Source organism: Rhamphochromis sp. 'chilingali', assembly GCF_963969265.1.
Source record: "Rhamphochromis sp. 'chilingali' genome assembly, chromosome: 13".
Classification (NCBI taxonomy): domain Eukaryota; kingdom Metazoa; phylum Chordata; class Actinopteri; order Cichliformes; family Cichlidae; genus Rhamphochromis; species Rhamphochromis sp. 'chilingali'.
In genome coordinates, this window is record NC_137940.1 from 27,790,657 (window position 1) to 27,817,009 (window position 26,353).

Genomic DNA, 26,353 nt, shown 5'->3' on the forward strand with positions numbered 1-26,353 from the left:
GACAGTGGTTTTTGGACATTGTTGGCTGTGGTTGATTGAAACTGGTTGCAAAGAACGTGCTGCTCCTATTGACTGCTTTGGTTGCTAACAGACTGCTGCAGTTCCCTGTAGGTCTTTCTGTTTGTCTGCAAATACTTGCTAGCCCACAAATATAACTACTAGCCATTGGTTGCAAATGAAAATGGAGAAGGTTTGCCTGACATATAGCCAAAATCCCAACTTTTATTTTGAAGGCAAGCCTTCCATTTCTGGTTTGCGTTGCACTTTTCAGGGTTTCTTTATAAGTCAGAGAGCAGCTGCACCAATGTTTGTCCACCACTTCCATTTAAACTGCAAATGCAGCAATATACTAGCAACTAGTTGGGGAATACCACCTGGTAACAGGTCGTTCCCACTGGATCACTAACTGGTCTGTAGGCCTGCGTGACTGGGACTTTACCAAGCATTTTGCCAGTGACCATCAACCTCCAGCAATCACAACCGGTCATAGAATACTCATTTTTCTCTCTCAACTGGTGGTTTTCAGATGGTTGCAGACCAATCTCTAGGCCTATGTGACTGAGGCTTTAGCCACATGACCCTACACTGTTGCCATCGCCATCAAACCTTCAAAATGGCAGACAAGTTAACAGCACATGGTTAGGTCACATGTTTGCAAAACCTCAACTGAAGAAAAGCACTCTTGCATAGCATTCTCGATTATTTAATACCGAGATGTCGAGAAAGCACTCAGGTTTCATGCTTGGGCACAGTGTTGCCAGCATTTTAGATTGTGCATCTGTAAGAATGAGAGGGTCTGCTTGACTCGAATTGACGACCGTTTTGTTGTTAAGACACCTGTTCTTATGACCAGGGCATTGTCTCCTGAAACGTGCAGTGTATCTTCACACTAAAAACTAACAATTCAGATTTTATGAACTTGAAGTCCATCGCCTAAAATTTAAATGAGTTCCTACGAAAAAAGAAAGAAAAAATTAAGAGAAAATAAAGAAAGAAAACGCTGTTATTTTAAACAATAGCCTCTTGCACTAAAACACAAGCGAGCTGCTTATCGTTTAAAGGTGGCTGTACAACAGATGTTGTGAATAAATGTCTTTTGTTGGGTGAACTGAATGTTTTAAAGCGAACACGTGTTTAAGGAAAGTAGAGGTTTGCATAGTTTCAAAGCAGCTCTTAGTTTCAGCCTCTGTTTTAGCTCGAATATAAAGACAATATGGAGCTAATATTAATTTATGAAAACTCTCATCAAGTTGTTTTTACTAACTGCTCAGTATTAAGCACTACACTAATGCAATAACTCCCAATCCTACTTATAATTACCATTAGTTAGCATTTCTGGCAAGAAGTATCCTCTACATATCTCTGCTTATCATAAATTTACCTCCAGTATGTCTTCCAATAAACCCGTGCTTTCACTCCTATCATACTGAGATTTTTTTCCCCCACACCATTGAGGATTTTTTGCCATAAACTACCCAAGTCAGGGAGGAGTAAACCAAGGAGCAACACTGCTGGGAACCTGGGAGAGTGCGAGGAAGGAAAAATAGAGAAAGCAAGAAAGAGAGAGGGAGAATCAGACAGAGCACACCCATCCTGAAGTGAGCAAAGCAAACTTTCAAGAAGAAAGTCACCCAGATGCCACGCGTGGGAGGCAAAACCTTATTTATTTATTTCTGTTTATCTGGCTGTCAGTAATTTATTCTGAATGCGCTGTTTAAAATACTCCTTCTCCCTCTGTTTCTCTCTCTCTACCCCACAGATGAGAGGGGGGCTGTGACAGGGCTGCGCATTCCCTTCTCCTATATTGTCTAACAAATATCTAAAAGGGGAGGCAGAGAGCACAGCGGCACTTGTTCTTTCTCAAGCGCTGAACTTAGACAAAGAGGTGTGGAAGGATTTGTTGCACCTGCATAACAGTCGGAGATTGGTTCCTTGCGCGGTGGGTCGCGGTAAAACAAAAAGCAAACAGGAGCGCACACAGAAAACAGATGCGCACGCACGCACATCTACGAATGCATGCAAACGGCACGCTCAACGCAGGTTTCATTTGCAAAGATTAAAGTCTGCAGTGTGTTCAGTGTCGGACCAACACACAAAAACATGTGCACACAAACACACACACACACGTAACAACACCTGGGTGTGTAAATGCTAAGTGTTGTTGTGGCCTGAAGCATGCTACCTGCTGTTTTTGCATCTCTCTTTCTCCTTTTCTCTCTCTCTCTATTTCTTTTTCTCTCTTATGCACACACACACTCACAATGAGTGATGACATGACACAAAGCCTGATGAAACGATATGTAGGAGCTCCTTCAGCAGAGAGGGCTCACCTTACACACACACACTCATGCACAAATGAAATCTCATCATATTCAGATAGAGAAGACAGGATTACCCGCGGCTGATTGCTGGATGAGAACATGTAGGAAGGGAATTGAATCCCATTCAGTCGGTGGGTGTGTGCTACCCGTTTTCTTTGACCTCTGTGTGACTTACTTTCTATTCAGCTCAAATGAAACAATTTCCCCATTTTATGATTTCATTTTGGGGCATCTGGAAATCTCTGTATGACCTGTGTACATTAATGTGACGCTTGAAATATGTCCGATTTCAGTCCTTTAATTAACCCCAGATGATGTTCGTTTATGTGGGAAATGCCTAATTCAATCATGCATCATTTTACCTGACATATATTCATTCACTCCTCTGTCTGTCTGCTTTTGTTAGTGTGCTTACCCCTTTGTTAGCTATCGACTTACAATGTTCATAAGTGTGAGAAGGTACTTTTGAACATGCTCCTTCCCGTGAAACTGGACCACTGAGTCGTCTACGCCCAGCAGCACCTCGATGTTGTAGGCTCTGTCAGAGGTCTGTCTGCGCATTCGCCCTGCTCGCGTGTGGTTGATGCTCTGCTCCACACCACGGTACAGAGACTCCAGATCCATCAGGCCACCAAGATCTGCGCCTAGAAACAGAAGGCACATCAATACGGTGTTGTGAAAAACTAACATACATCATGGTTTGCTTTTTGGCTGATTTTGCTTACAGCCTTTTAAAGAAGCCTCTACTCCAGTCCTACAATAGCACTTTCAGTGTTTCAACATAAACAGCAATATTAGAGTTTGTACAATTCTAGTGAGCTTGAAAGTCAGTATTTGCAAAGACCACTTTATTCTTCAACATAGTCCGAACTCGCTTAGAAACGCTGTCTTGAAGATTTTTAAGTAGTATTAAAGTCTTCAACCTTCAGGCTCTGTGGAGGCCAATACATGACTGATAGTGGTCCATTGTGTGCTTTTCTATCCAGCTATGCTTTTACTGTGTTGGCAGTGTATTTGGGATTATTGTCATGCTGAAAAATGATGCAGTTGCCAATCACATCCTTTTTTGTATTTTATAATTCCATCAATTTTGACAAGATGTTCCCTTCCCAAGACTGTGAACATTTCTGATGAGTCTTCAGTGAACAGCAGCTGGATAAGGTGAAGAGCCAGATGGATCTCTCAGGTCTTGTGCAATGTCTTTGCTAAAAAATTTTTAGACACTTTTCATCTGCTGTAGATAGATTTTTATGCCTGCCACCTCTTCTTCACTTCACCCAGTTTCCTTAAAATTTTGAATGGCACACTGCACACCATCCTGAGTTGAGTCAGGTTAACTTGTTTGCTTTTTTTTGCTCCAAAAATCCAATTTTATGCCCGTTAAACTGTCATGTCCAGCATTTTTTTAGGTTAAACTAAGAAACTGAATTAAATTCTTTTGCAGCAGGCTGCTTGTCACAAAGGGTCCAAAAATACAATTTAAAACAGGTTCTTGGCTAAGATGTCAGTTATGTGTAGACACTGATTCATCCCTTGAGTTAGTTGCGTTTTTTGTGCTATGTGTTATGCGACTAGAAAACAAACAAAGAAAAAAAAATCCCCTGAAAACGTCTTGATTCACGCTCAATCATCCAGATAAGGACGTCCCATGAAGTCGATTCTGTTTATCTGGATGTCACATTTTCAGCGGGAGAAACGTTTCATGACTCATCCAAGTGACTTCTTCAGTCTTAGCTGACTGCAGGTTTCCCCAACATAAAAATGGTCAAGTACAAGGACTGGACTGAAAATGAGTGAAAAAGCAGCATTTGTCCTTCTTAAAGCCTGGAGAATTATTGGTCAAGACCACTTTTAAAAAATACAAGAAAGTCTGGCTCCTTGGAAGCAAAATATAAAGAAATGAGGGGGTGGTTCAAGACTTTTGCACAGTACTGTATGTACACTCCTTAAAATCTGCTCAGCTCAGCTGGTGTGTGCCTGCTTCTGCCTGCTACACTTTTGTAAACACAATATGCTTACTGTCTGTGTGCTGTTCGTGTTCACATCCATATGCACGTGTACTTATCTGTGCACTCGCATGTTGATGTCTGTATGTCTGTCTCTCATTTCCTTTCCAAGACACCAGTTGATAGACTCGAGCATGTGCGTCCCTTGTAGCTGGTGGTAACGGTGCAGCTATCCTTCACAGATCCTTTCCTAATCAACCAAATATTTCTACTCCCATCTGAATAAAAGGAACAGATGGTGCTTGCTAAACACATGGATTAAGACAGCTCCCTTACACAAGGGGTTGCCCACCCTGCACTCTTCTTGGCTTGCTATATGCTCGAAAAAAATGCAAATCGCACCAGAAACTGAATTTAAGGTTATGCTGTCAAAGAAGATGCAACATAAAGCAGCCCTGATTTGTTCAGATCGCTAATTACATCCAGGTATGTCGGGCTAAGCGCTGTGTTTTGAGTCTTTTTGGATAAACTCCAATCCTGCCTCAAAAAAAAAAGAAGAAGAAGAAAGCTTTTATTAAGTTTGAAATGTCAGATCTGATCATCTTTCTTCCTCCATTTTAAGTGAGGCAGACTCAGTGAGGCTACAGAAGATAAACTGTCCTGTCTCCAGAGCCAAGGCCATCCTTCCCTAACGCGCTGTCCTTCTTCACACAACCCAACCCCGGTCTCCTTTTCTCTTTCATCCTCCTCGTATATGCGAGCATCGCGCGGCCTTGCTCGTAAGGAAGCCATGGAAGGCCAAGCCGTGCAGTCTGGAACATGTGGTCTCAGTGGATTCAACAAAGCGCTATTCTCACTGACTCCAGCCAAGGCCTCCCACAGCCAAGGATGACACATAGCACAACTCAAAGAGTGGCGTGTGTGCGTAAGAGAGAGTGTTTACAGGTGTTTGTGTGTGTGTGTGTGTGTGTGTGTGTGTGTGTGTGTGTGTGTGTGTGTGTGTGTGTGTGTGTGAGCGCTCTGTGGACAAACATTTCCAATTGGGCAATAAATCATTGTGCCAACAGGCACTTTAATTTAGTTGAAACTGGGCTGCATGGTTGAGAAACTGTAATAGCTGTACAGTTTGTGACTGTAGACACAGGCATAGACATCTTTATTCATATTCAGAACATGCATTTGTTACCATCAGTTAAAAAGGGGGGAAATGCAGATGTCTCCATAATGTTACCAATAGGGGCAGGTCTTATTTTTCCTTACAAACAAAATATAATGTGAATTTTGCACTCATATAGTTACTTTGAGACAAGTGTAAGCACCCCCGCCATACATGGTAAAGCTCTGGTTCTGTGTGCACGCCAGCAGCTTGATGAAACCAGAAGGGGAAAAGATGAAGACATTTTTCTTGTGTCAAAGCTAATTTCTAAACCACCAGGTTACATTTTTCCGTTTACTTGGAGAAGCGTACTTTGCTAACTTCTCCTTCTTTGGACAGCTAACTTCAGCAGTCGCCATCTGCCTCCATCTCCAGCATCCTCCTCTGTCACGCCATCCCTCTCTATGCCCTCCTTAACTACATCAATGAATCTCCTTTGTGGTCTTTTCTCTCCTGCCTGGCAGCTCCATATTCAGCATCCTTTGTCCAGTATACCCACTATTCCTCCTCTGCAAATGTCCAAACCATCTCATCCTCGCCTCTCTAAGTTTGTCTCCAAACCCCTCAACCTGAGCTGTCCCTCTTATATTCTCATTTCTAATCTTGTCCATTCTGCTCAATCAGGAAGCTTACTAACCAGTCTTAAGATAGCTTTCTGTCAGCTTCAGTAGCATACTTGAAACGTTTGCTGCATGAGTCCCAAAATATGTACCCAAAAACATACAAGTGGCATGTTTTGAATTTTCATTTTCGAGCAGAAATTAACAGAAGTCTTCATGATGCGAGCATAAGCTATTAAAGCTTAGGGATTGTCTAAATTAATCAAAATGCCTACATGATTAGATGCCATGTGCACACTTAGAGTAAAAAACAAACAAACAAAAACAAAACAAATAAACCGAAAAAACACCCACAAAAGAAAACAGAAAAGAAAAGCCTGCTTGTGTGCATCAGGAACAATAACATTAAACTGGAAAAGATCTACAGCGGTGCAGAACGCCTGAGAGCCTGCCTGCTTCATATTCCAATTATTGTCACCTGGTGCCTAATTTTGTTTTTTTTGTGTTTGTGTTGTCTTGTACATCACAATGCAGAAATAATGCTGATGCAGAAATAGCAAAAACGTGTGCATAAAAATCCCCCCGACTTGCAGGAAATGAAGTATTTGATGCTAAAAACATCCTGTGGGAGGACCCCTAGATTGCATTCAGCTTCATTGGGAGGTGCTGCATACGAATCTCCATTCAACATGTGCCACAAGGGGTGCAGCTGGACTGCCGCTGCTTGGACACATATGGTGCTGAGTAGAGGGGGGAAAAAAGAAAAAGGAAGCAAAACAAGACGGAGATAAAGGGAAGACGAGGCGAGAGAAAGAGAGATCTGCCACCTTGTCTCCCAATCAGCAAGGGGCATTCTGATTTCCCACTCCCTCTTATGCAACGTTTCCAAGACAACGGGCTCATGGGTAAAACAATAACCACGTGGTTAACATTGGCTCCTGAGTTGCTAACAGAATTAATCTGAAAGTCTGACTATTATCCCATATCTGCCCACATTCCAGTGAGTGACAGAATACAAGCAGAGAAACAGGAGGTGGGGGGCAAAGACAGGCAGCATTATCCGGAAAGAATTAAAAGATTTTTTTTTTGTCTTTCTACACATACTTTTGTTCTGTTTCATAGCACATTTCACACAGACACTGAGCATTTCTTCTCCTTGTTAGCAGTGGAAGCTGAACTTAAGGCGGTGTACTTTTCACAACAACCCTTGGCTCTTCCTCGTTATAGCTGCCTTTAACGAGGCTGATGTCACAACCACACCATCTGCTTCTAAAGACAGGTCCAGATATTTTTACCTTTTGCTTATGTAATGTTAAGGGAAAAAAGTACAGGAACAAAAAAAAAAGTATTGTGTTCTCACTTTTAGTTCTGTGTCGCCACAAAATTGCAGTACCTTGAAAACAGTGAGTACAACAGTGCAGGGACATTGCATAACACCGGACCACAACTGTACGGAGAGTGGATGAGAGAAATAACTCAAAGTGACAAAAGCAGAGTGGCGAACAATAAATGACTAAACCAAACAAGGTTGACTTTTTAAACCTGTTGTTTCATCCCACTTCTGTCCTTGCTTACTCTTGCTGCAACACTATGTTTCTCTCTCTTGCTTCAGCTGTTTAGGAGCAAGATTTTCAGAGAAAAGCGCGGAGGAATAAACTGCAGGAGAGATCAAGGGAGGTGGTAAGAGAGGTGAGATGTAGAGCTGAGGGGGTGTGATGGATGGATGAGAGGGAGAGCAAGAGAGAGATGAGACCAGAAGGACCTTGGCTGTTGTGAGTTCCGCTTCAAGTTCCTGCAGTGATGGAGAAATTCGCTCTCTTCAAGAGCAACAACCTGTCTTGAGTCTGTCTGTGTGACTGCAGGCGAAGCGTCGGGGTGCACTGCTGTGTTTCTCACAGCTTACAGCAGGCATTAGCCTCTGAAGCCAAACGGTTAACACTATCAACCTGTGTATAGGGATCTGATCGTAACAATGCTTTTACTGTCCTTTACACAGTGTCAGGCTGAACCCTAACTATCCTCCTCCTCCTACACGCACACAAACACACACACACTCCTTCATTTGTTTTCTACCTGCGGCTCTCCTCTTTCTGATGTGCCTACCCATTATTAGTGCTCATTTACATTCTCACACTACCGTCAGTGTTCCTGTACGCCATACCTCCATGCCCCCAACTGTCACATGCACACCTCTCAACCTAAACACAAGCTTCCCCACACACACACACACACACACACACACACACACACACACACACACACACACACACACACACACACACACACACACACACACAGAGCTCTTGCTCTCCCAGTGTTTTTATTCAGGTGGGGTATAGACCGTGGCCTTATTAGGAGACAAAGGTTCTTTGTCTTTCAACCTTTGCAAAATGTCAAGAATGTCTAGGTGCCCACTGCCCGGGGCTGGGGTGGGGAGTGGAGGGGGGGGGGGGGGGGGGGAGTGTTGGTGAGGGGAGGTGAGAGATCCAGTCCAGCGGTGACTACAAGCCACAACAAGAGAGGGCGTGAATGGTGATGATAATTCAGGTCAAGCCACATTTTACTACAGAGCAGCGGCCTTTGGTTTAAAAGCAGCTGGGTGTGACGCATCACTCTGATGGAACTGACCTATAATGGTCACTCTGGCCAGGTTAGAGATAGATGTGGATGACAGAGGGAGAGAAAGAGTGCATTTGGATTATATTGCATGTTATGGACCAGACAAAGAGCGATTCAGAAGACCCTTATGAAAAGGATATCGAGGGAACAGTTTACCCTGCCCGGGATAGGGTTACCGGGGCCCCGCCCTGGAGCCAGGCCCGGGGAGGGTGCCCGAGGGCGAGCGTCTGGTGGCCGGGCCTTAGTCCATGGGGCCCGGTCGGACACAGCCCGAAGAGGAGACATGGGCCCATCCTCCCGCAGGCCCACCACCCGCAGGAGGCGCCATAGGGGTCGGGTGCATTGTGTGCCAGGTGGCGGCCAGGAGCGGAGGCCCTGGCGGACTGACCCCCGGCTGCCAAGACTGGCAATAGGGACATGGAATGTCACCTCTCTGGTGGGGAAGGAGCCTGAGTTAGTGCGTGAGGTTGAGAGGTACCGGCTAGATATAGTCGGGCTCACCTCTACGCATGGCTTGGGCTCTGGAACCAGTCTCCTGGAGAGGGGCTGGACTCTGTCTCAGTCTGGAGTTGCCCCTGGTGAGAGGCGGCTGGCTGGAGTGGGTATTCTAATATCCCCTCGGCTTGCTGCCGGTACGTTGGGATTTTTCCCGGTGGACGAGAGGGTTTGTTCCCTGTGCCTTAGGGTCGGGGAACGGGTCCTGACTGTCATCTGCGCTTATGCGCCGAGTGGCAGTTCAGAGTACCCAGCCTTCTTAGAGTCCCTGGGGGGGGAGTGGGGGGTGCTGGAAGGTGCTCCACCTTGAGACTCTGTTGTCCTGCTGGGAGACTTCAATGTTCAATGCTCACGTGGGTAACGACAGCGAGACCTGGAGGGGGGTGATTGGGAGGAACGGCCTCCCTGATCTGAACCCGAGCGGTGCTTTGTTATTGGACTTCTGTGCTAATCACAGTTTGGCCATAACGAACAACGCTGGACAGACCTGGTGCACCTAAATGCGTAGTGAGGGTGTGCTGGGAACGTCTAGCACAGGCCCCAGTCCGCGAGATCTTCAACGCACACCTCCGGCAGAGCTTCAACAGCATTCCGAGGGAGACTGGGGACATTGAGTCCGAATGGACCATGTTCAGCGTCTCCATTGCCGAAGGTGCTGCATTGAGCTGCGGCCGCAAGGTGGTTGGTGCCTGCCGTGGTGGTAATCCCCGAACCAAATGGTGGACACCAGAGGTGAAGGGAGCCACCAGGCTGAAGAAGGAGTCCTATCGGGCTTGGTTAGCCTGTGGGACTCCGGAGGCAGCCGACAGGTATCGACAGGCCAAGCGGAATGCGGCTGAAGCAAAAACTCGGGTGTGGGAGGAGTTCGGAGAGGCCATGGAAAAAGACTTTCGGACTGCCTCGAAGAGATTCTGGCAAACCGTCAGGCGTCTCAGGAGGGGAAAGCGGTGCTCTACCTGCACTGTGTATAGTGCTGGCGGAGCGCTGCTGACGTCGACTGAGAAAATTGTCAGGCGGTGGAAGGAATACTTCGAGGACCTCCTTAATCCCACTGACACGTCTTCCGAGGAGGAAGCAGAGTCTGGGGATGAGGGGAATGACCCGCCAATTTCCGGGGGCGAGGTCACTGAGGCAGTTAAACAACTCCTTGGTGGCAGAGCCCCTGGTGTTGATGAGGTCCGCCCCCGAGTTCCTGAAGGCTCTGGACGTTGTAGGGCTGTCCTGGTTGACATGCCTCTGCAATGTTGTGTGGAGATCAGGGGCAGTACCTGTGGACTGGCAGACTGGGGTGGTGGTCCCCATCTTTAAGAAGGGGGACCGGAGGGTGTGTTCCAACTACAGGGGGATCACAGTCCTCAGCCTCCTTGGGAAAGTCTATGCCAGGGTGCTGGAAAGGAGAGTTCGTCCGCTCTTCGAACCTCGGATACAGGAGGAACAATGCGGTTTTCGTCCTGGTCGCGGAACACTGGACCAGCTCTTTATCCTCTCGAGGATACTTGAGGGTGCATGGGAGTTTGCCCAACCAGTCTACATGTGTTTTGTGGACTTGGAGAAGGCATTCGACCGTGTCCCTCGGGGTGTCCTGTGGGAGGTGTTGCGGGAGTATGGGGTGTCTGGCCCATTGCTACGGGCCATTCGATCCCTATACAACCGTTGCAAGAGCTTGGTTCGCATTGCCGGCAATAAGTCGGACTCGTTCCCGGTGGGTGATGGGCTCCGCCAGGGCTGCCCTTTGTCTCCGGTTCTGTTCATAATTTTTATGGACAGGATTTCTAGGCGCAGCCAAGTGGCGGAGGGCTTTCGCTTTGGTGGCCTCAGAATCTCATCTCTGATTTTTTGCGGATGATGTGGTTCTGTTGGCTTCATCGGGTGAGGGTCTCCAGCTCGCACTGGAACGGTTCGCAGCCGAGTGTGAAGCAGCGGGAATGAGGATCAGCACCTCCAAATCTGAGGCCATGGTTCTCAGCCGGAAAAGGGTGGAGTGCCCACTCCGGGTCGGGGATGAGTTCCTGCCCCAAGTGGAGGAGTTCAAGTATCTCGGGGTCTTGTTCGAGAGTGATGGGAGAAGGGAGCCGGAGATCGACAGACGGATTGGGGCTGCAGCTGCAGTAATGCAGACGCTGCACCGGTCCGTCGTGGTGAAGAGGGACCTGAGTGTAAAAGCAAAGCTCTCAATTTACCGGTCGATCTACGTCCCTACCCTCACCTACCCACGAGCTGTGGGTAGTGACCGAAAGAACGAGATCGCGGATACAAGCGGCAGAAATGAGCTTCCTCCGAAGGGTGGCTGGCCTCTCCGTTAGAGATAGGGTGAGAAGTTCGGCCATCCGGGAGGGGCTCAGAGTAGAGCAGCTGCTGCTCCACATCGAAAGGAGCCAGCTGAGGTGGTTCGGGCATCTGACAAGGATGCCCCCTGGGCGCCTCCTGGGTGAGGTGTTCCAGGCATGTCCCACCGGGAGGAGGCCCCGGGGCAGACCCAGGACAGGCTGGAGAGATTATATCTCTCGGCTGGCCTGGGAACGCCTTGGTATTCCCCCGGATAAGCTGGAGGAGGTGGCTGGGGAGAGGGAGGTCTGGGCCTCTTTGCTTAGGCTGCTGCCCCCGCGACCCGGCCTCGGATAAAGCGGATGAAGATGGATGGATGGGTTATGGATGTATTAGAGCTACGGCATGGTGGCTTTCTGAAACCAACACTTTTTCAGACCTGAGCTTGAGCACATTCCTCTGCCTCTTCATTCTATCTGAAGTTCCCAGGTGGAACACCTGGAGTGCCTCCAACCCTGACTTATAATCTAAGATGGTGCCAGTGCATCTAAACATTAATAAATAAACATTAATAAATAGTTCCTAACTTTTTCTCCCCCCATTGGCCAATTTACACATGCTCTTTAAATGACAGTAACTTTGTTATTTTTTGTGCTAGAGACAAAATTCAAAAGGTTTCAGAAAGAAGAAAAGGTCATCTTTACTGGGGATATTATTATCAATGTGTCATGGTAACAGAAAGCATTCGCAAGGTACTGCTGTCTGAACACAGGCAGAAAAATCAGGGCTAAGGCCAAAAAGTAAAATGGGAAGCAGCACCTTCAGATTTCAGGAACCAGCTCCCAGTTAGGAGGTGGGAGGCATACACCCTCTCTACTTTTAACCAGACGTGTTAACCTTAACCCTGTGTGATTCAGAGCATTTTTGAGTTTGTATGTATTATTTTACATTGCTTAGCAGTATCATTATCATATCATAAAATATCTCAAAAGCTTCTGTGCCATATACAGTAAGATGGGTCCACAGCATAGAGAACATAAGCTTGGTTATTTTGTTAGCTTTGATCTCTTTTTGTGGCGTAGGACTGCATCTAACTGTCAATAAAATCCACACATCTACACTGGTAAGATTATGTATTTGTGACTTGCTAAATAGGCCGTACGCAGAGCACCGACCAGGCTCTATCCATGAGCATGCTGCTGACTTTACTACTGGAACACATGCAAATTGGGAATCATGTCACTCCCAGCTCTTAACGCATCATCTGGGTCTCTTCTTTTTCATTTGGTTTGGCAAACAATCTTTAATCACAAAAACGTGAAACAGCATCAATACGTTTAAGGAGAGAGTGCTCGGTGTTTAAACAGCTATCACGTGTGTCCACTGAGAACAGCCACAAGCTTCCCAGTTCTTCTAAATTTCCCTCTAAGTCGAGTCTTACAGTCTTACTTTAAAGTCTTTCATGACTTTAAAGAAAAGCCTTAGAAAATAAGGTTGGTGTTAAGTGTCTATGGCTGCTAAATTACAAAAGATTATGCGACTTAAATCCACTCCCATTTTTTTCTTTATTAGGTATGGGGAGTCCTGGAGGATAGAAGCCATAGCTTTTAGGGAAACTGATTGTTTTATTGTTTCGCGGAGAACTCTTGATAATTTTGCTGCTTTGTTTCAGTTCTTAGAGTGAAAAAGTGCTCATATTAAACACGGAAGCGAGCATTATACCAACAACATGTGGCTCTGTCTACGCAAACAATTTGTCCCTCAGGAGTGGTTCAAATCTTTATGTGTGCTTTAGTTATTTTTCAAACACAGTGCTTATTTACGAGTAGCAAACAGCAGGAGGGGAGATGCTAAACTCATTAGTCCTTACCTGAGTTCAAGGCTGCTTGTCCAGAGGGAGGCACAGACATCCACACACACGTCAACTAATTTGCTTACAGACACGTCTTGGTTGCATAGCTCAGGGCACAAATATTTTGTCTCCTCAGTGACAGCTTTATGCGTTGTCAAGGTGATGAATCGCTCGGACAGTGGACTGTTAATACTGCTGCTAGCATCTGGGCAGGTAGCAACATGTCATGCTGTCCCAAACAATGTCCCTATACTGAATGCTCATTATACCTAAGCTGCCATATGACAGCTGCAAATGCTAGAGAGAGAGGATCACATAGTGAACCACAGTCCCCCGTAATTACACCGCTGTTAATTATTTAGGTTGGCAATCAGCAATCTAATTTTACATGGACAGTTCCCTGAAGATCATAATAATTATTCATACATCAAGTACTGAACTTGGCCTAGTAATTAATAACTGCTTTAGGTTAGGGCTGTTTATTTTCAACCGGGAATTTCGATCATGCTGATTAGATGTTTTGAGTGGTTGAGCCTTGGCTGTGATTCCCACATCCAAACACCCATAACATTCAGTTTGTTGAATTTCATTTATCCGTGTTCCACGAAGTGGACTAAAGGGTCTTTTTTTATTTAATTTTTTTTTATTATCATTGCACGAAGAAGCTTTTATTATTAGCAGGTGAGTGGGTTACCTATACTCGCTGCTGCTGTGTGGATTTCTGGTGGTTCAGGAGACAAAGCAACCTTTAGCTCTGCCTTCTTACATAACCGTCTGTCTGTCAGAAGCACACAGGGCCGCTGGCTGCCTGGGAGGTGCTGCGGTGCACGCCGATCCCCCCCGTGTCCTCCTGTACCGTGGTTTCATTAGTGGAGCTGAGCCTTTCCTTCATAAACTCTATAATGTATGCAGCACCTACACATTCATAAATCAGAGCATCCAAATGAAATAAGCCTCGCTGAGGTTTGAACCTGACATAATTCATAGTCAGAACGGTTCGATCGCAAATGTGCCAAAAACTTCAATGGCAGCATTTCAAGCCGTGAGGACGTCCACAATTGCGGGAAAGACGAGCAGTCCGCGTGAACATTGCAAACAGATCTCAAAACAAATTAATGCAATCACTGTCATCCACTGAAGAAATATTGCTGGCAAAGATAAATCATGTCCCCCAAACTCTTTCTCTTCGCTCTGTGGTTGGATGCATGGAGCTCAATGTAAACGGGAGAGCTTTAGTGTTCAATAAGAGAGTAAAGCCAAGCTTATATAGGGCTTACCGGTCTCTTTCGGTCTGAAACTGACCTGTTTGAGTGCCTGTCTGCCTGTCCTTCTCTGCGTCTGCCTACATCAGTCTCAGGACATTTATAAAGGTCTGTTATGAAATCACAAAAAAAAAAGGGAGGAAAACAACCACAACCACCACAGGCCAGCAATGATACACAACGGCGCCAGTATGTAGATGACAGCATTTGCAGACCAGTTGTTTAGCTTCATCTCTTATTACTGTTTTATCACGCGTCACTGCCTGAAAAGGTGTACAGCTATAGATCTGTCTTACTGGGAATCATGGTGCACAGCAAGAAGACAAAGAGAGAGAGAGACTGACAGTAAAGTGCAAGGTCCATCTAACAGAGTAACAATAAATCTCAGCATCCCTTCAAGCCAGCAGGAGGGTGTCTCCCGCTGGATGGTTGCCTATCTCACTATCTGCTAATCCCCATCATATATCCTCTTTATCAACCCTATAATTACCAAATGGAACTGCTAAATTATTTCAATGTGTTTAAATGCAACGAGTGGTAACAGCAGCTTATAGAACAAAAGGTTTAATGCAATTTAAAATGGCATGAATTGAAGTGAAACAACTTTTGAAAAAATGTACTTTTCCTGGTTATAATAATTGGTATATTTGGTCACTTGTGGGTAGTTTAACAAGCTGTAAACAGAGAGTGACATTTTAACACCTTAAAATATGTAAATGTAGGGAACAGTGGCCCCATTTCCACATCGCAGCACAGGCATTAATTTGAAGAATCCGATATAAACACCAGCGAGTCGCTAACTTTGCCCTTCTGCTGTTTGGGCAGCTAGTGTAAAGCAGCTTTATCAAAGCTTTTGGGGTTTTTTTGTGTTTTTTTATTTTGCAGCTAAAAACTGCTGCCTGCTGTGGCTGAAAACAATGTGGTGGAAAGTGACGAAGGAGAACAAAACAGTGAAATTGTGGGCTTAAAAACAAAACAGTGAGTTAGGAACTGACAGCATCTGCAGAGTTGGGTCATAATTATCATTGAGAGCAAGTGTATATAAACAAAGTTACCCAAGGCTAAGTTTAAGCTCTGCGTTTGCAGTGATGCTGTGGCTTTCACTTGTGCTGTTGATTTTCCTTTACTGTCCTTTCACCTCTGCCTACTTTTAAATTGCATTCATCAAGGCTTTCAGTGGGTTGTTTGCTGCCTCCCTCATCCACGCAGTGTCTTGCCTTGTCCTGTCCTCAAAGAACAGCCAACACCAGCCACCTGAGACACAGCACCACTTACGAAAGGACAGCCAGGCAAAATCTGTCAGCCTGAGCACTGAAGGGATGGATGGAGTGGGGGAGGTCTTGGAGAGGGGGAGTGGAGACAAGGAGGAGGAAAAATTACTGAAATAAAGGCAAGAGAGACAAGAAGAAAAAGTAATATGATATCAGTGAACTGGGCTACCAGTAGTAGGAGTAGATACTAAATTCTCAAGATGAGAAATCAAACATAAAAGCTTGGCTTGCAGTTGTAACGTGCCTCCAAAGTCTGGAAACATTCTCTCAGTATTGCATCTGTAATGCTATCTCAACTCACTAGCCACTTTGTTAGGTACAGCTGTTCAATTGTTTGTCAATACAAATCACTAATCAGCAAACCACATAGCAACAACTCAGTCTATTTAGGTATTTACACACAGTCAAGATGACCTGCAGAAAACAGCATCTCCACACACACACACACACACACACACACACACACACACACACACACACACACACACACACACACACACACACACACACACACACACACACACAAGAAAAAGCAAAAATTAAAAAGAGTCAAATGTATGCATCTAACCTTACTCCACAACAAGATTACTTCTGATTGGATCACTTCCAAACTTAATTAGTTCTGATTGGATCTTGTCTCTCCAGAATATTTTCATCTCGCTTTTATTTGCTGACGAAAGTGTCAGTACATTTCATCATAGTTTTTGACATCATGCATTAGTTTTTACTTAGTGATGTTTTTGGTAGAAAAAGAAGGTCATTAACGAAAAATATGATGAAAACTACAGGTCACCTCCTGACACAAGTAAGGTGTTTCTAATAAAGTGTCCAGTAGGGGTGGGGGAAAAAATCGATACTGTGTAGTATCGTGATATTTTGTTTGCTAATAATGTATCGATACAGGGACAGCAGAAATCGATATTTTGTTACAAACAATTTTTTCTCTGAAGTCAACATGCTCTGGAGTCAGAGCATGTTGACTTCACAGCATGTTGATCCTTTTTCTGAGCAAGAATCCTGACATTCCTTCACTGTCCAAATGTGTTTAACTTTTTTTTTTTGGCAGCAATAAACATGACAGTTTACTTATTTTAATTTAAGACATGTTTAATTTTAATTAAGTTTAAAACTTTTTTATTTAATGTAAAATTATATTTTTTTAAATTTACTTTCAAATTCTTCAGTTGCTGAATGGGCTGCATAGTTTTCATAAATTGCATAGTTCAGAATAGCTATAATTGTACCAGATGGTTGCATTCAGTTAAGTTGGACTAGACTGTAATACAAACCGTTCAAGTTTGTCAACAATAAAACTGACTGAAATGAGAGAAAGACTGAGTGTGAGACTTTGATATTAGATGAAATGAATATTGATAAAGTTTACCTTTATGTGCAGAATTTAAATATCGCAAAATATTTTAAAAAATCGCAATAATATCGTATCGTGCGTTAAGTATTGTGATAATATCGTATTGCGAGTTGTATGGTGATTCCCACCTCTAGTGTCCAGTGAGTGTAGGCACTGGACGATATTACTGTATTGTCATTTTAAACTTCAGTTAGATATTCAGGCTTCATTCATGCTTTAAGAGGCAAAAGCAGAGGGCAGCATGACTGGTACACATATTCCCCAGAGCCACAGATTAAGAGGAAGAAAAAAAGTTTTTGTAGACTTTATTTTTTTCACATTTTCTTTAAATAGACAGATATATTCAAGAGACTTTACATCATTTGCTTTTTTTCAGCAGTTCTATGTTAGAATGCAGTATTTTCATTTAGTTAATTAGCACCATTTAGCACCTTTGGCAGCTTGTAAAGTCAGCTGGTTTGTAAAGGTTTTCTAAAACAGGCTGCTGTAAAGCAAACACAGTACCGTCTGTACACTGCAAATGCAGAGCTCACGACATGCTACGACACAAATGGACAAAGCATGCATGGCAAAGCATCAAACAAGATGCATGTAATGTGCGACGTATTTGTCCCCTTAATCTAAAGTTAATACGTCTCTGAGATTATCTCCGCATCTCTATAGCCTCATGTCCTTTTTGGTTTTTATCCGATTTATTGTCAGTTTTTATTTCTAGCGTCCTGTTTACACCTGGATGAACTGACGAGGTGATCACGGGTTGGAGCGGCGAACACCCGCAGGGAAAGTACGTGGAAACAGTAAACAAATACTAATGCAGCAGCTCACATGTGTGATTGGCCTCCATAAAAACCAAATGAGCAGACGGGTTACAGGTGTCATTAGGCCTGCTGACTGACGACCACCCCCGAGTGTTTCCTCTAGCTTTCTCTTCCTCTTTGCATTCTTTCTCTCTCCTGTTTCCTTAATTCCCTCATTTATTCATTAAATGTACCTTTGGAAGTGCTTCGAAAGGTTAGCTGTAGAGCGCGAATGGGTGAGAGAAAGGGAAAGTCTATCTAAAGGCGTGAGACAATATGTATGCAAATGTTCTCTCCGAGCAGCTCGCCAGCAGAGCGAGCGCATGCCTGCCACGGGGCAGCTGAATGAGAATTTATCATCCAATATATCCTCATCATAAATGATAAAAAAAACACATTTGCCAGGCTGTAAGATGGCTATAGACCATCTCTACGCCAGCTCCCTAAACAGAGTAGTAAATCAGCACAAATTACATTGTAATGTTTTGAAGAATTAAGGCATGAAGCCCTTGAATGCACCAAAGACTTGGACATAAGGAGGTGAACACACAAAAATAATAATTTAAAAAAAAAAACAGAAAGAAAAAAAAAGTCTTTTGGCATTTAAAAAAAACACACTAAGAAATATTACTGCCTAGTGGGCCTACAAACACACAGACGGAGTTCTTTTCAATTGCACAAGACTCGAGCCAGACGGGGGAGAATTAATAAGGCTCTACAGAGTATCGGTGTTACTAAATTGGCGGTGTTTCATAACAAAGTCTTTCAGAGCAGATATCAATTAGAAACAATTAAAAGAACCATTCATCATTTTAACAAAGCGGGCTCCATACAGGGAGCAGCGCTACAAGAGAAGCTGATCAAACATAATAAAGAATCCTGTTTCAACAGAGCTCCATAACGGAGATTTATGTTGATAGAACTGATGTGTTTTTTTTATTTATTTATTTTTATTTTTTTGCAAAGATCCCACCTCCGACTGGCTCCACTGGACAGAACTGTGCTTGTCTATCAAACAAACACATGGCTACTGAAGCAGATTCTGTGCAGAAATATTGACAACACACACGCACGCAAAAACAAATTTAAAATTCAAGCGGGGAAGGAACTTCCCAGTAAAACACACAAACATGTCCATCCTTAGGGCATGCCAGTGCAGCCCGCGTGTGGGTATGAAGCTTTTTACCAGTCTATCTGTGTGCGCTCGGTTGATTGACAAACAGTTTCCTTCTTTCCTGGAAAACCCTCACAAAGGCTTCCCATATCAATATCCAGATTATCTTTGCTTTGTTGGAAACCAAAGTAGATATGATCTTAATGCAAAGATGCACTGGGGGAAAGCAGGCCATACACAGTGGCACACAGTGCGACGACAACCCTCCGAGCCTCCAGGCTCACTAATCAGTGCAGTGTCTTCCGTGCAAATGTAACTCTATACCCAAGCAGGGAGGATAGAGGAGCTACCAGCATGGCCTCCTCTGCCTCTCTGTCCTAATGAAGCTCCAGGTAATCAAATCACTGCACACACAGGCTGATGGCCAATAAGCGAACATTTGGGTGCTCCTAATGGGAGCATGACAACGTTTTTACATTTTCAAATGACTTCTTTCTTTTTTCTGAGTCTACTTATCTACTTATGACCATGATATTGCACATTAGCAAATTTGTTTAATATGCCCAATGTGTCATTTATCTCTGCATGCCCGTTAAAGCACTAAAATATTGCAATAAGCCTCGTCTGCTGGGGGGTTCCCATGATGCACTGTTTCTTCTTCACGCACCTCTTTTCACTCACTATATGTTTAATCATTAGTTACTATCTCTCTCTTTCACAGTGTGTCTTTAGCCCTGTCTCTGTCCCCTTAACCCCAACCTGTCATGACAGATAAGCCTAAGCCTTGTTATGCTGCAGATTTCTTAATTAATTGAGTTGTTCTGACTGGTTTCCAACTGGGTGGCCAGTATGCCATAACCCTAGATGCCCCTTTTCACTGTCTAAGTGATATGGACAGCTGCATGGCACAAACTGTTCTCCAGTTAAATACATGAATACAATGAAATCCAAAATCTTATAATGAAACCATCCAAACTTGGACCCCTTACATGCAAACAAGAAGCAAGCTGCCAGAAACTTTGGGGTGTTTTTCAACTCATCCCTAACCTTTTAACAATCACAAAAGTTAACAGTAAAAGGAGCAAAAATGAAACCAATATTTGCAGCCAGGCTTTTGTTTCCTTCAGCTAGAATACTGCAACTCTCTTCTTTCTGGTCACTCTCTCCTCTCCAGCTGGTTCAAAATGCAGCAGCTCAGCTTCTTACTGGTATTAGCAGACGGCATCATATTACCCCGATCCTGGCTCATCTCATTTGGCTCTCTGTACGCTTTAGAATTGATCTTTAAACTTTACTCGTCACTTTTAAAGCATGTTGCGGTCTGGCTCCAAGCAACATGGCAGATACGATGGCTCCACATGAGCCTTAGATCCTCAAATGCCTCCCTCCAAAATCAAGGCTCAAGTCTTGAGGTGACCATCGGGGCCTCTTGGAATTGGAAGAATCTGCCTGAGGAGGTAAAGCTCGCAACATCTATCACGTCTTTCAAATCACTTGTAAAAGCACATTTTTATGAACTTTCTTTAGAGCAATGCCAGTTCTCTCTTTTTTCTCCTTCTTAATTGTTTGTGCCTCTCTTTTTTTAATTGTCTCATGTATTTTTATGCACTGTTTTCTTGCGTTTTAACTTCTCTTTAACTTTATTCAGTTTTATTTATGGCCATAAGCTCTGGCTCGTTATCTCATTATCAAGTGAAAAAATGTAAAGTCAAACTAAAGCTCAGTGAATCTTTTCAAATTGTCAAACACTAGTCAAACTGCTAAAATTAATGGCATTGGTTGCTGGGAAATATCCATCATTCTGCTCTTGTTCTTTCCTGCTGTGACAAGTCTAGGTTTAAATGTTAAAAAAAAAGTGGGGAAGAAAAGAATGAAAAAAATGTGCTTTGGATACCATAGAATAGAACAACAAAGAAAATCTGTGTGCAGGTAAATATAGCTCTAAACCCACATGATATTTTAAATCATGGGTGTCAAACATAAGGCCCAGGTGCCAGAATCGGCCCAGTGCACACTTCAATGCAGCCCACTGGATTTGGAAAATGTAGAGTAGGGCATAAATATTAGAGAGTTTTGCAGCTTTTCCTACTGATAAAAGCCTTCCCCGTGGCCATTCATACTACACCAAAGTAATTACTATATTTTTCAGACTATAAGACCGAAAAATACGGCCTTATAATCCAAATCCTTTAATTTTCTTAAAAATCGATAGTGCACCGTATAATCCTTGTGTATTAATTCTGGTTGTGCTTACTGACCTCGAACTGATTTTATGTGCTACATGGCGCTCAAAAATCTGTCAAAATGTTTTAGTATGACTTTGGTAAGCTACAAAGTTACATCGCTTGGTGGATTGTTGGAGCAGTACGGCTACTGTAGTCAGGAGCCTCGCGGAGGAAAGTAGTGACATGGACAATGACAAGAGGGATCCGGGCATGCTTGATGCCGAAATCGCCCTACCGTTAAACTCAGACACTGAACATGAAGAATTTGATGGATTTGTGGAAAAGGAATGAACTGAAAAAGTGAGTGTATTGTTCTGTTTTTTTGTGTTACAACTGAACAGTGTTGAGAATTATTGTGAATGAGTTGAATAAAGTTTGACTTATCTGACTGTTTTGCTTCGCTTAATGCGCCTTATAATCCAGTGCCTTATAATCTGAAAATTATGGTAAGTATTAGACAGTAAAATCCTTTTTTTTTCACCATCTAATATAGAAATGTGTCTTTTTTTTATGGGTGCAAAATTTAAAAAAAAAGAAAAGTGCCTTTTCTGTGAATTAACAAAAATCTGCTTTTTAATGAATATATTACAAGACAGCCTAGGCAATAATCTACTTTAATTTTTTTAATGCAATTTTTCACATTTATATCTTATAATTTAAAGAGTCGTGCCGACAGATCTTTCTTTAATACAGCAACATTTCTATGTCACGTAATGCTGATATGTTATGACGATGTAAATATTTTTTTAAAAATGTAAACAGTTAAACTTCTTTACTTTGATAGAATGGGGAGTTTCACTGGTCCGGCCTATTTAAGATGAAATTGGGATATATGTGGCTGACAGTGTAAAATGAGTTTGACATCCCTCTTTTAAATGATCAAGGATACATCAATTAAGCCTGTTTGTAGTGGCTGAAGTGGATGTGTATCTCAGTTGTCAAGCAGCACTCTGTCATGCGCATTTACATAGCTCGCTCTCGTGCCTCCAAACACACTCTCTCAATTTGGGGATCTATTTAAGCTGGGAAATTTCCTCTCTCCTTCTGACATGTCAGTACTGCAGACCTGAATCCTTATTTCAAACTCTCTGACACTCGAGCATTCACCTGTAGGCTCCAGGAGGATGTTTTCTCATCACTCTAGTGATGGTGCCTATAGATGCCAAACTCTAACTAGATTGTGATCCTATAATAAATGAGAGCTGTGTGACTGAAAGTATAAGGTAATGTGGCAGATTGCTATTATGATGATGATTTGAAATGTTTTTGCAGACAAATGACTGCGTTTGATTAACAGGCTGTGAAGAATCACTAGAACCACATCAGCAGCTGGGATGATACCGTGCATGAGGTTTGCATAAAGTTTTGTCAAACTCCTTCTGACGAACAGATTGTGTGATAGCCGAGTGTAAATTTTAAAACATACTCTCGATTCTGTAAATATTTTGTGTGGTTAGGTTTCCAGAATGATGTTTCCTCAGGGCTGGGCAGTTGATTGAATTTTATTTTCAATAAAATATAAGCTATCCAAGCTAAAACACTTAGTGTGCCACAGCCCATTTCACAATGATCATCTAGCTTTGCTGTTGTTATAAATCCAGCACAGCCCTTCAGGGCACCGTGCTTTCGCCTGTCCCTAAATGGCCCGACTCTCTCCCTGCCTGGCCCTCGCCTGGTAAGATTAGCTCAAGCCAAGAGAGCAAAAAGAGAGCATTTGATCAGGAATTTTAACTTTAATTTTCACATTTATTAATTTGAGGAAAGTCACATCTGAATCACACACGCACCATATCATAAAGAATTCAAGATTAACTAATTACCTTTCAATCAGCGCGTTAACAGTGATTAAATCAGAAAAAAGCTCAGCGTTATCCGAGCACACGTGCTGGCAGGTGTACAGAAGCTGCTCAGCTGCTGTGTGTTCTCCAGCTTGATTAAATAATGAGAGATTATAATACGCACGCACACAAAAACAACGTTCCCTGTCCTCCCAATCTAGGAACTGGCAGTAAGACCTGTCTCATTCTCCTCGCTCAGCAGAGCAAGTAATATCAACTAATCCTAGACACAGAAAGACACTGTGGGGCTGAGAGCAGGACAGAGAATACATGATAAAGCTAATGTCATTATTAAGTTTTTGTACTGAAGCCCTTTCTTCAGCCATTCAAACTTTTAGCCTCAGACCCCAGGATTCTGCAAGCCTGTGGGTTTAAGGAAATGTGTGATTTTTCTGTATGTGTGTGAGTGCTTTGTTACCAGTGCATACCCAGTGTGACACCATGCAAAGAGTCGCAATCCCCAACAGTGTTCATTTAGAAGAGTTCACATTGGCAGCACAGACACACACACGTGCGCGCGCACACACACGCACAGAGGAAGCTCCCAGGCCTATCCTATCCACTGTGATGTAATGAGATATCTGCTGTTTCCCATTTGAGCCTCTTTATCCTCCACAGAACAGAAACAACTGATGGAGATGGGATGGGGATGGGAGAGGATAGAAACTAAAGTGAACGAAGCAAAATCAGATTCCTCTGCTTCTCTCTTTTCTCTCTCTCTCTGTTTAAGGCAGTAATATGTCTCCATCTATGTCTATAGTATTGTAATGGGTGGGTCTCACTACCCTGCCTGAGGAAATTGCTTTATAGTCCCTCTGCCCTCCTCTATATGTGGACACACACATGCACAAACAGACCCCACACACTCTCATGGCAGTAGCCCCAGTGACACTGCTTAAATATTAATGACCTGATTCTCTCTCATTAATAATAGCTGCAGTGCTGATTACTCTGTGAATACCACTGAGTGTGTGTGTGTGTGTGTATACACATGGAAGTATGCCTACTCACAGTGCGTGAGCCAAGTATTTGTTCTGCCTGTCACTGGCATATTATACTGTGAATGACTCCAAAATGATCACTGACATTGCATTACTGAGGTAAATTAAATATTATTAAATTACATAACACCGGGGATGTTAAAGGTTAATGTACGATGATAAATCCATTGTAATTTATGTCAGCGTTGGTGTTTGTGTTTTGCAAAGGACAAAAGAGCAGAAGTGTGGCCGGAGGATGCAGGGACGATATGAAGAGACGTGCACAGACACAAGGGAAAGAATTTAACGTGGTGAAACAACGTGCACACACACGCACACACAAATAAATACAATTGCAAATGCAAAGACATACAGAAACACTCACACAGACTAGCATTCGCTCAGTTAAGCCATGCATGAGTCGTGTGCGATGCAGCTGGCTTAAGCTAGCTTAGTACCAGACACAACACACACACACACACACACACACACACACACACACACACACACACACACACACACACACACACACACACACACACACACACACACACACACACACACACACTAAGGCAAAGGGAAAGCAAGAGTAGACATCAGAATCCAGTGGGTTGTAATGGAGAGCTGTCCTATCCTCTGCTAAGAATAGCAAGGGCTAGCCATGAAAAGGAAGAGAAAGTAAGGCTGCAGATAAAAAGGGGAGTGTGACACCAGGAGCTGTGTGTCCTTTAGGAATGATGAGTCAGGGGAATTACAGTGGCACACATGTCAAATAAAAAGAAACCCAAAAATGACATATTCACTAACAAATGATTTTTTGCTTGTGATATGCTGGCTTAAGATAAAATACAACTACAGGCATCGCTTTTGCAAGAAAAGGGCAGCGTACTAATGCCTCAGCAGCATGAGGTGCGCGCACACACTCTCTCACACACATTGCGTGTGTTCGTACTTGAGAGTCTCAAACACCTGAAAAATTCACATTTCTCATTTCCCTGATGAATTACACTGAGCTGTATTTAGACAGGAGGAAAGAAAGTGCTAAACAACAAGAAGAAGGAAGGTACTGTGTGTTTGTTAGGGTTGTAACACAGTCACAGGTCAGCTGAATGTGGGTCTAGATTTAAAGGATCCACATGCAGTGTTGTCTCAACAATCCATGTAACAATTGTTCACCCCCTGCCGGTGACTGATGCCTTCAGGGGTCGGTGCATTGGTGGTTCTTGGTGTCCGGGGCTGGGCGCTCAGGTATGTACCAGCTCACTCCCGGTGGCTACTTGGCAGGGCCTGGCGCCTGTTGCTCGGTCAGCCCTCTTCTGGGGCGCGGGGGGCCCTCGGGCCTCCGGCCTCTGGGCCTGCGGCTCGGTTCACTCAGGCACAGCTGGCTTCTGGCAGAGCCGGCGGGCACGCCGGTGCAGCCCCCTCTAGCTTCTGCTCGGTGGCTACTGGGTGACCCCTCGTCTGGGGATCCTCAGCCCTTCCCATGAGGGTGGCACGGATGCCCCTCCGGTGGTCCTCCTTGGGCTCTCGCACTCTGGGGCCTCTGGATGTCTGGGGCCTGGATCTCCTCCATGCCTGCTTCATGCCCTGGGGACAGGGCTATGGCTCTCTACATCCTCTTGCAGACCATTACATGTGGAAACCATTTGAATACAAGCGCGCTGATCCACACAGGTGTGCACACGGGTGTTCACTGCTCGTAGACTTAAATTACACCTTTCTTGGCTGCTACTTCAAAGCACATTGTGCGCTGTCTGTCCTGCGTGCTGCACAACAACATTGAATATTTAGTATTTACTGCTGTTTACACTTAGCTAGATTAATGCGATGGTGTTGTGTTTAGTATGTTGCTTTGTTTTGTTTTGTGCTTGTTTTCTATTCTTTCTCTCTCAACAGGTGATCCAGGAGATTTTTTTTTCCCTTTCTCACTGTCCCTCTCCCCTTCTGTTTTTCTTTTCCTTCCTCTTTCTTTCTCCCTTTCCTATCCCTCACTCATGTCTGTCCCGTCTGTAACAACTGAAAATAAAATAAAATAAATAATAAAAACAAAGGTCGATCAAATGGACCAATACGGCATTGTCATGATGATCCATTTGGCAAAATAAATCCATTGGGTATCCTTGTTGGTCTTCAGACAACAATTCTGACGGCTAAAGAACCAAATGGGACAGGCAAAAAAAACCCCCAAAAAACCCCCCCAAAAAAACCCCCCAAAAAACAAAAAACCCCAAATTGTTTTAGTATCCTGCTCCTCTTCTTCTTCTTTTTTCTCCTCTCCTCCCA

The 26,353-nt window shown here is 43.8% G+C and overlaps 1 protein-coding gene across 2 annotated transcripts in view; it reads right to left on the reverse strand.

The window, feature by feature from the left end:
* The window catches only part of LOC308408889 (A disintegrin and metalloproteinase with thrombospondin motifs 2-like), a 152,210-nt gene that overhangs the window by 32,548 nt on the left and 93,309 nt on the right, over nt 1-26,353 (reverse strand). For both annotated transcript variants that reach the window (XM_080901332.1, XM_080901331.1), the window contains exon 4: nt 2,760-2,965. In XM_080901332.1, coding sequence (XP_080757458.1) covers nt 2,760-2,965 — 206 coding nt within the window. The remainder of the gene's footprint in view (nt 1-2,759; nt 2,966-26,353) is intronic.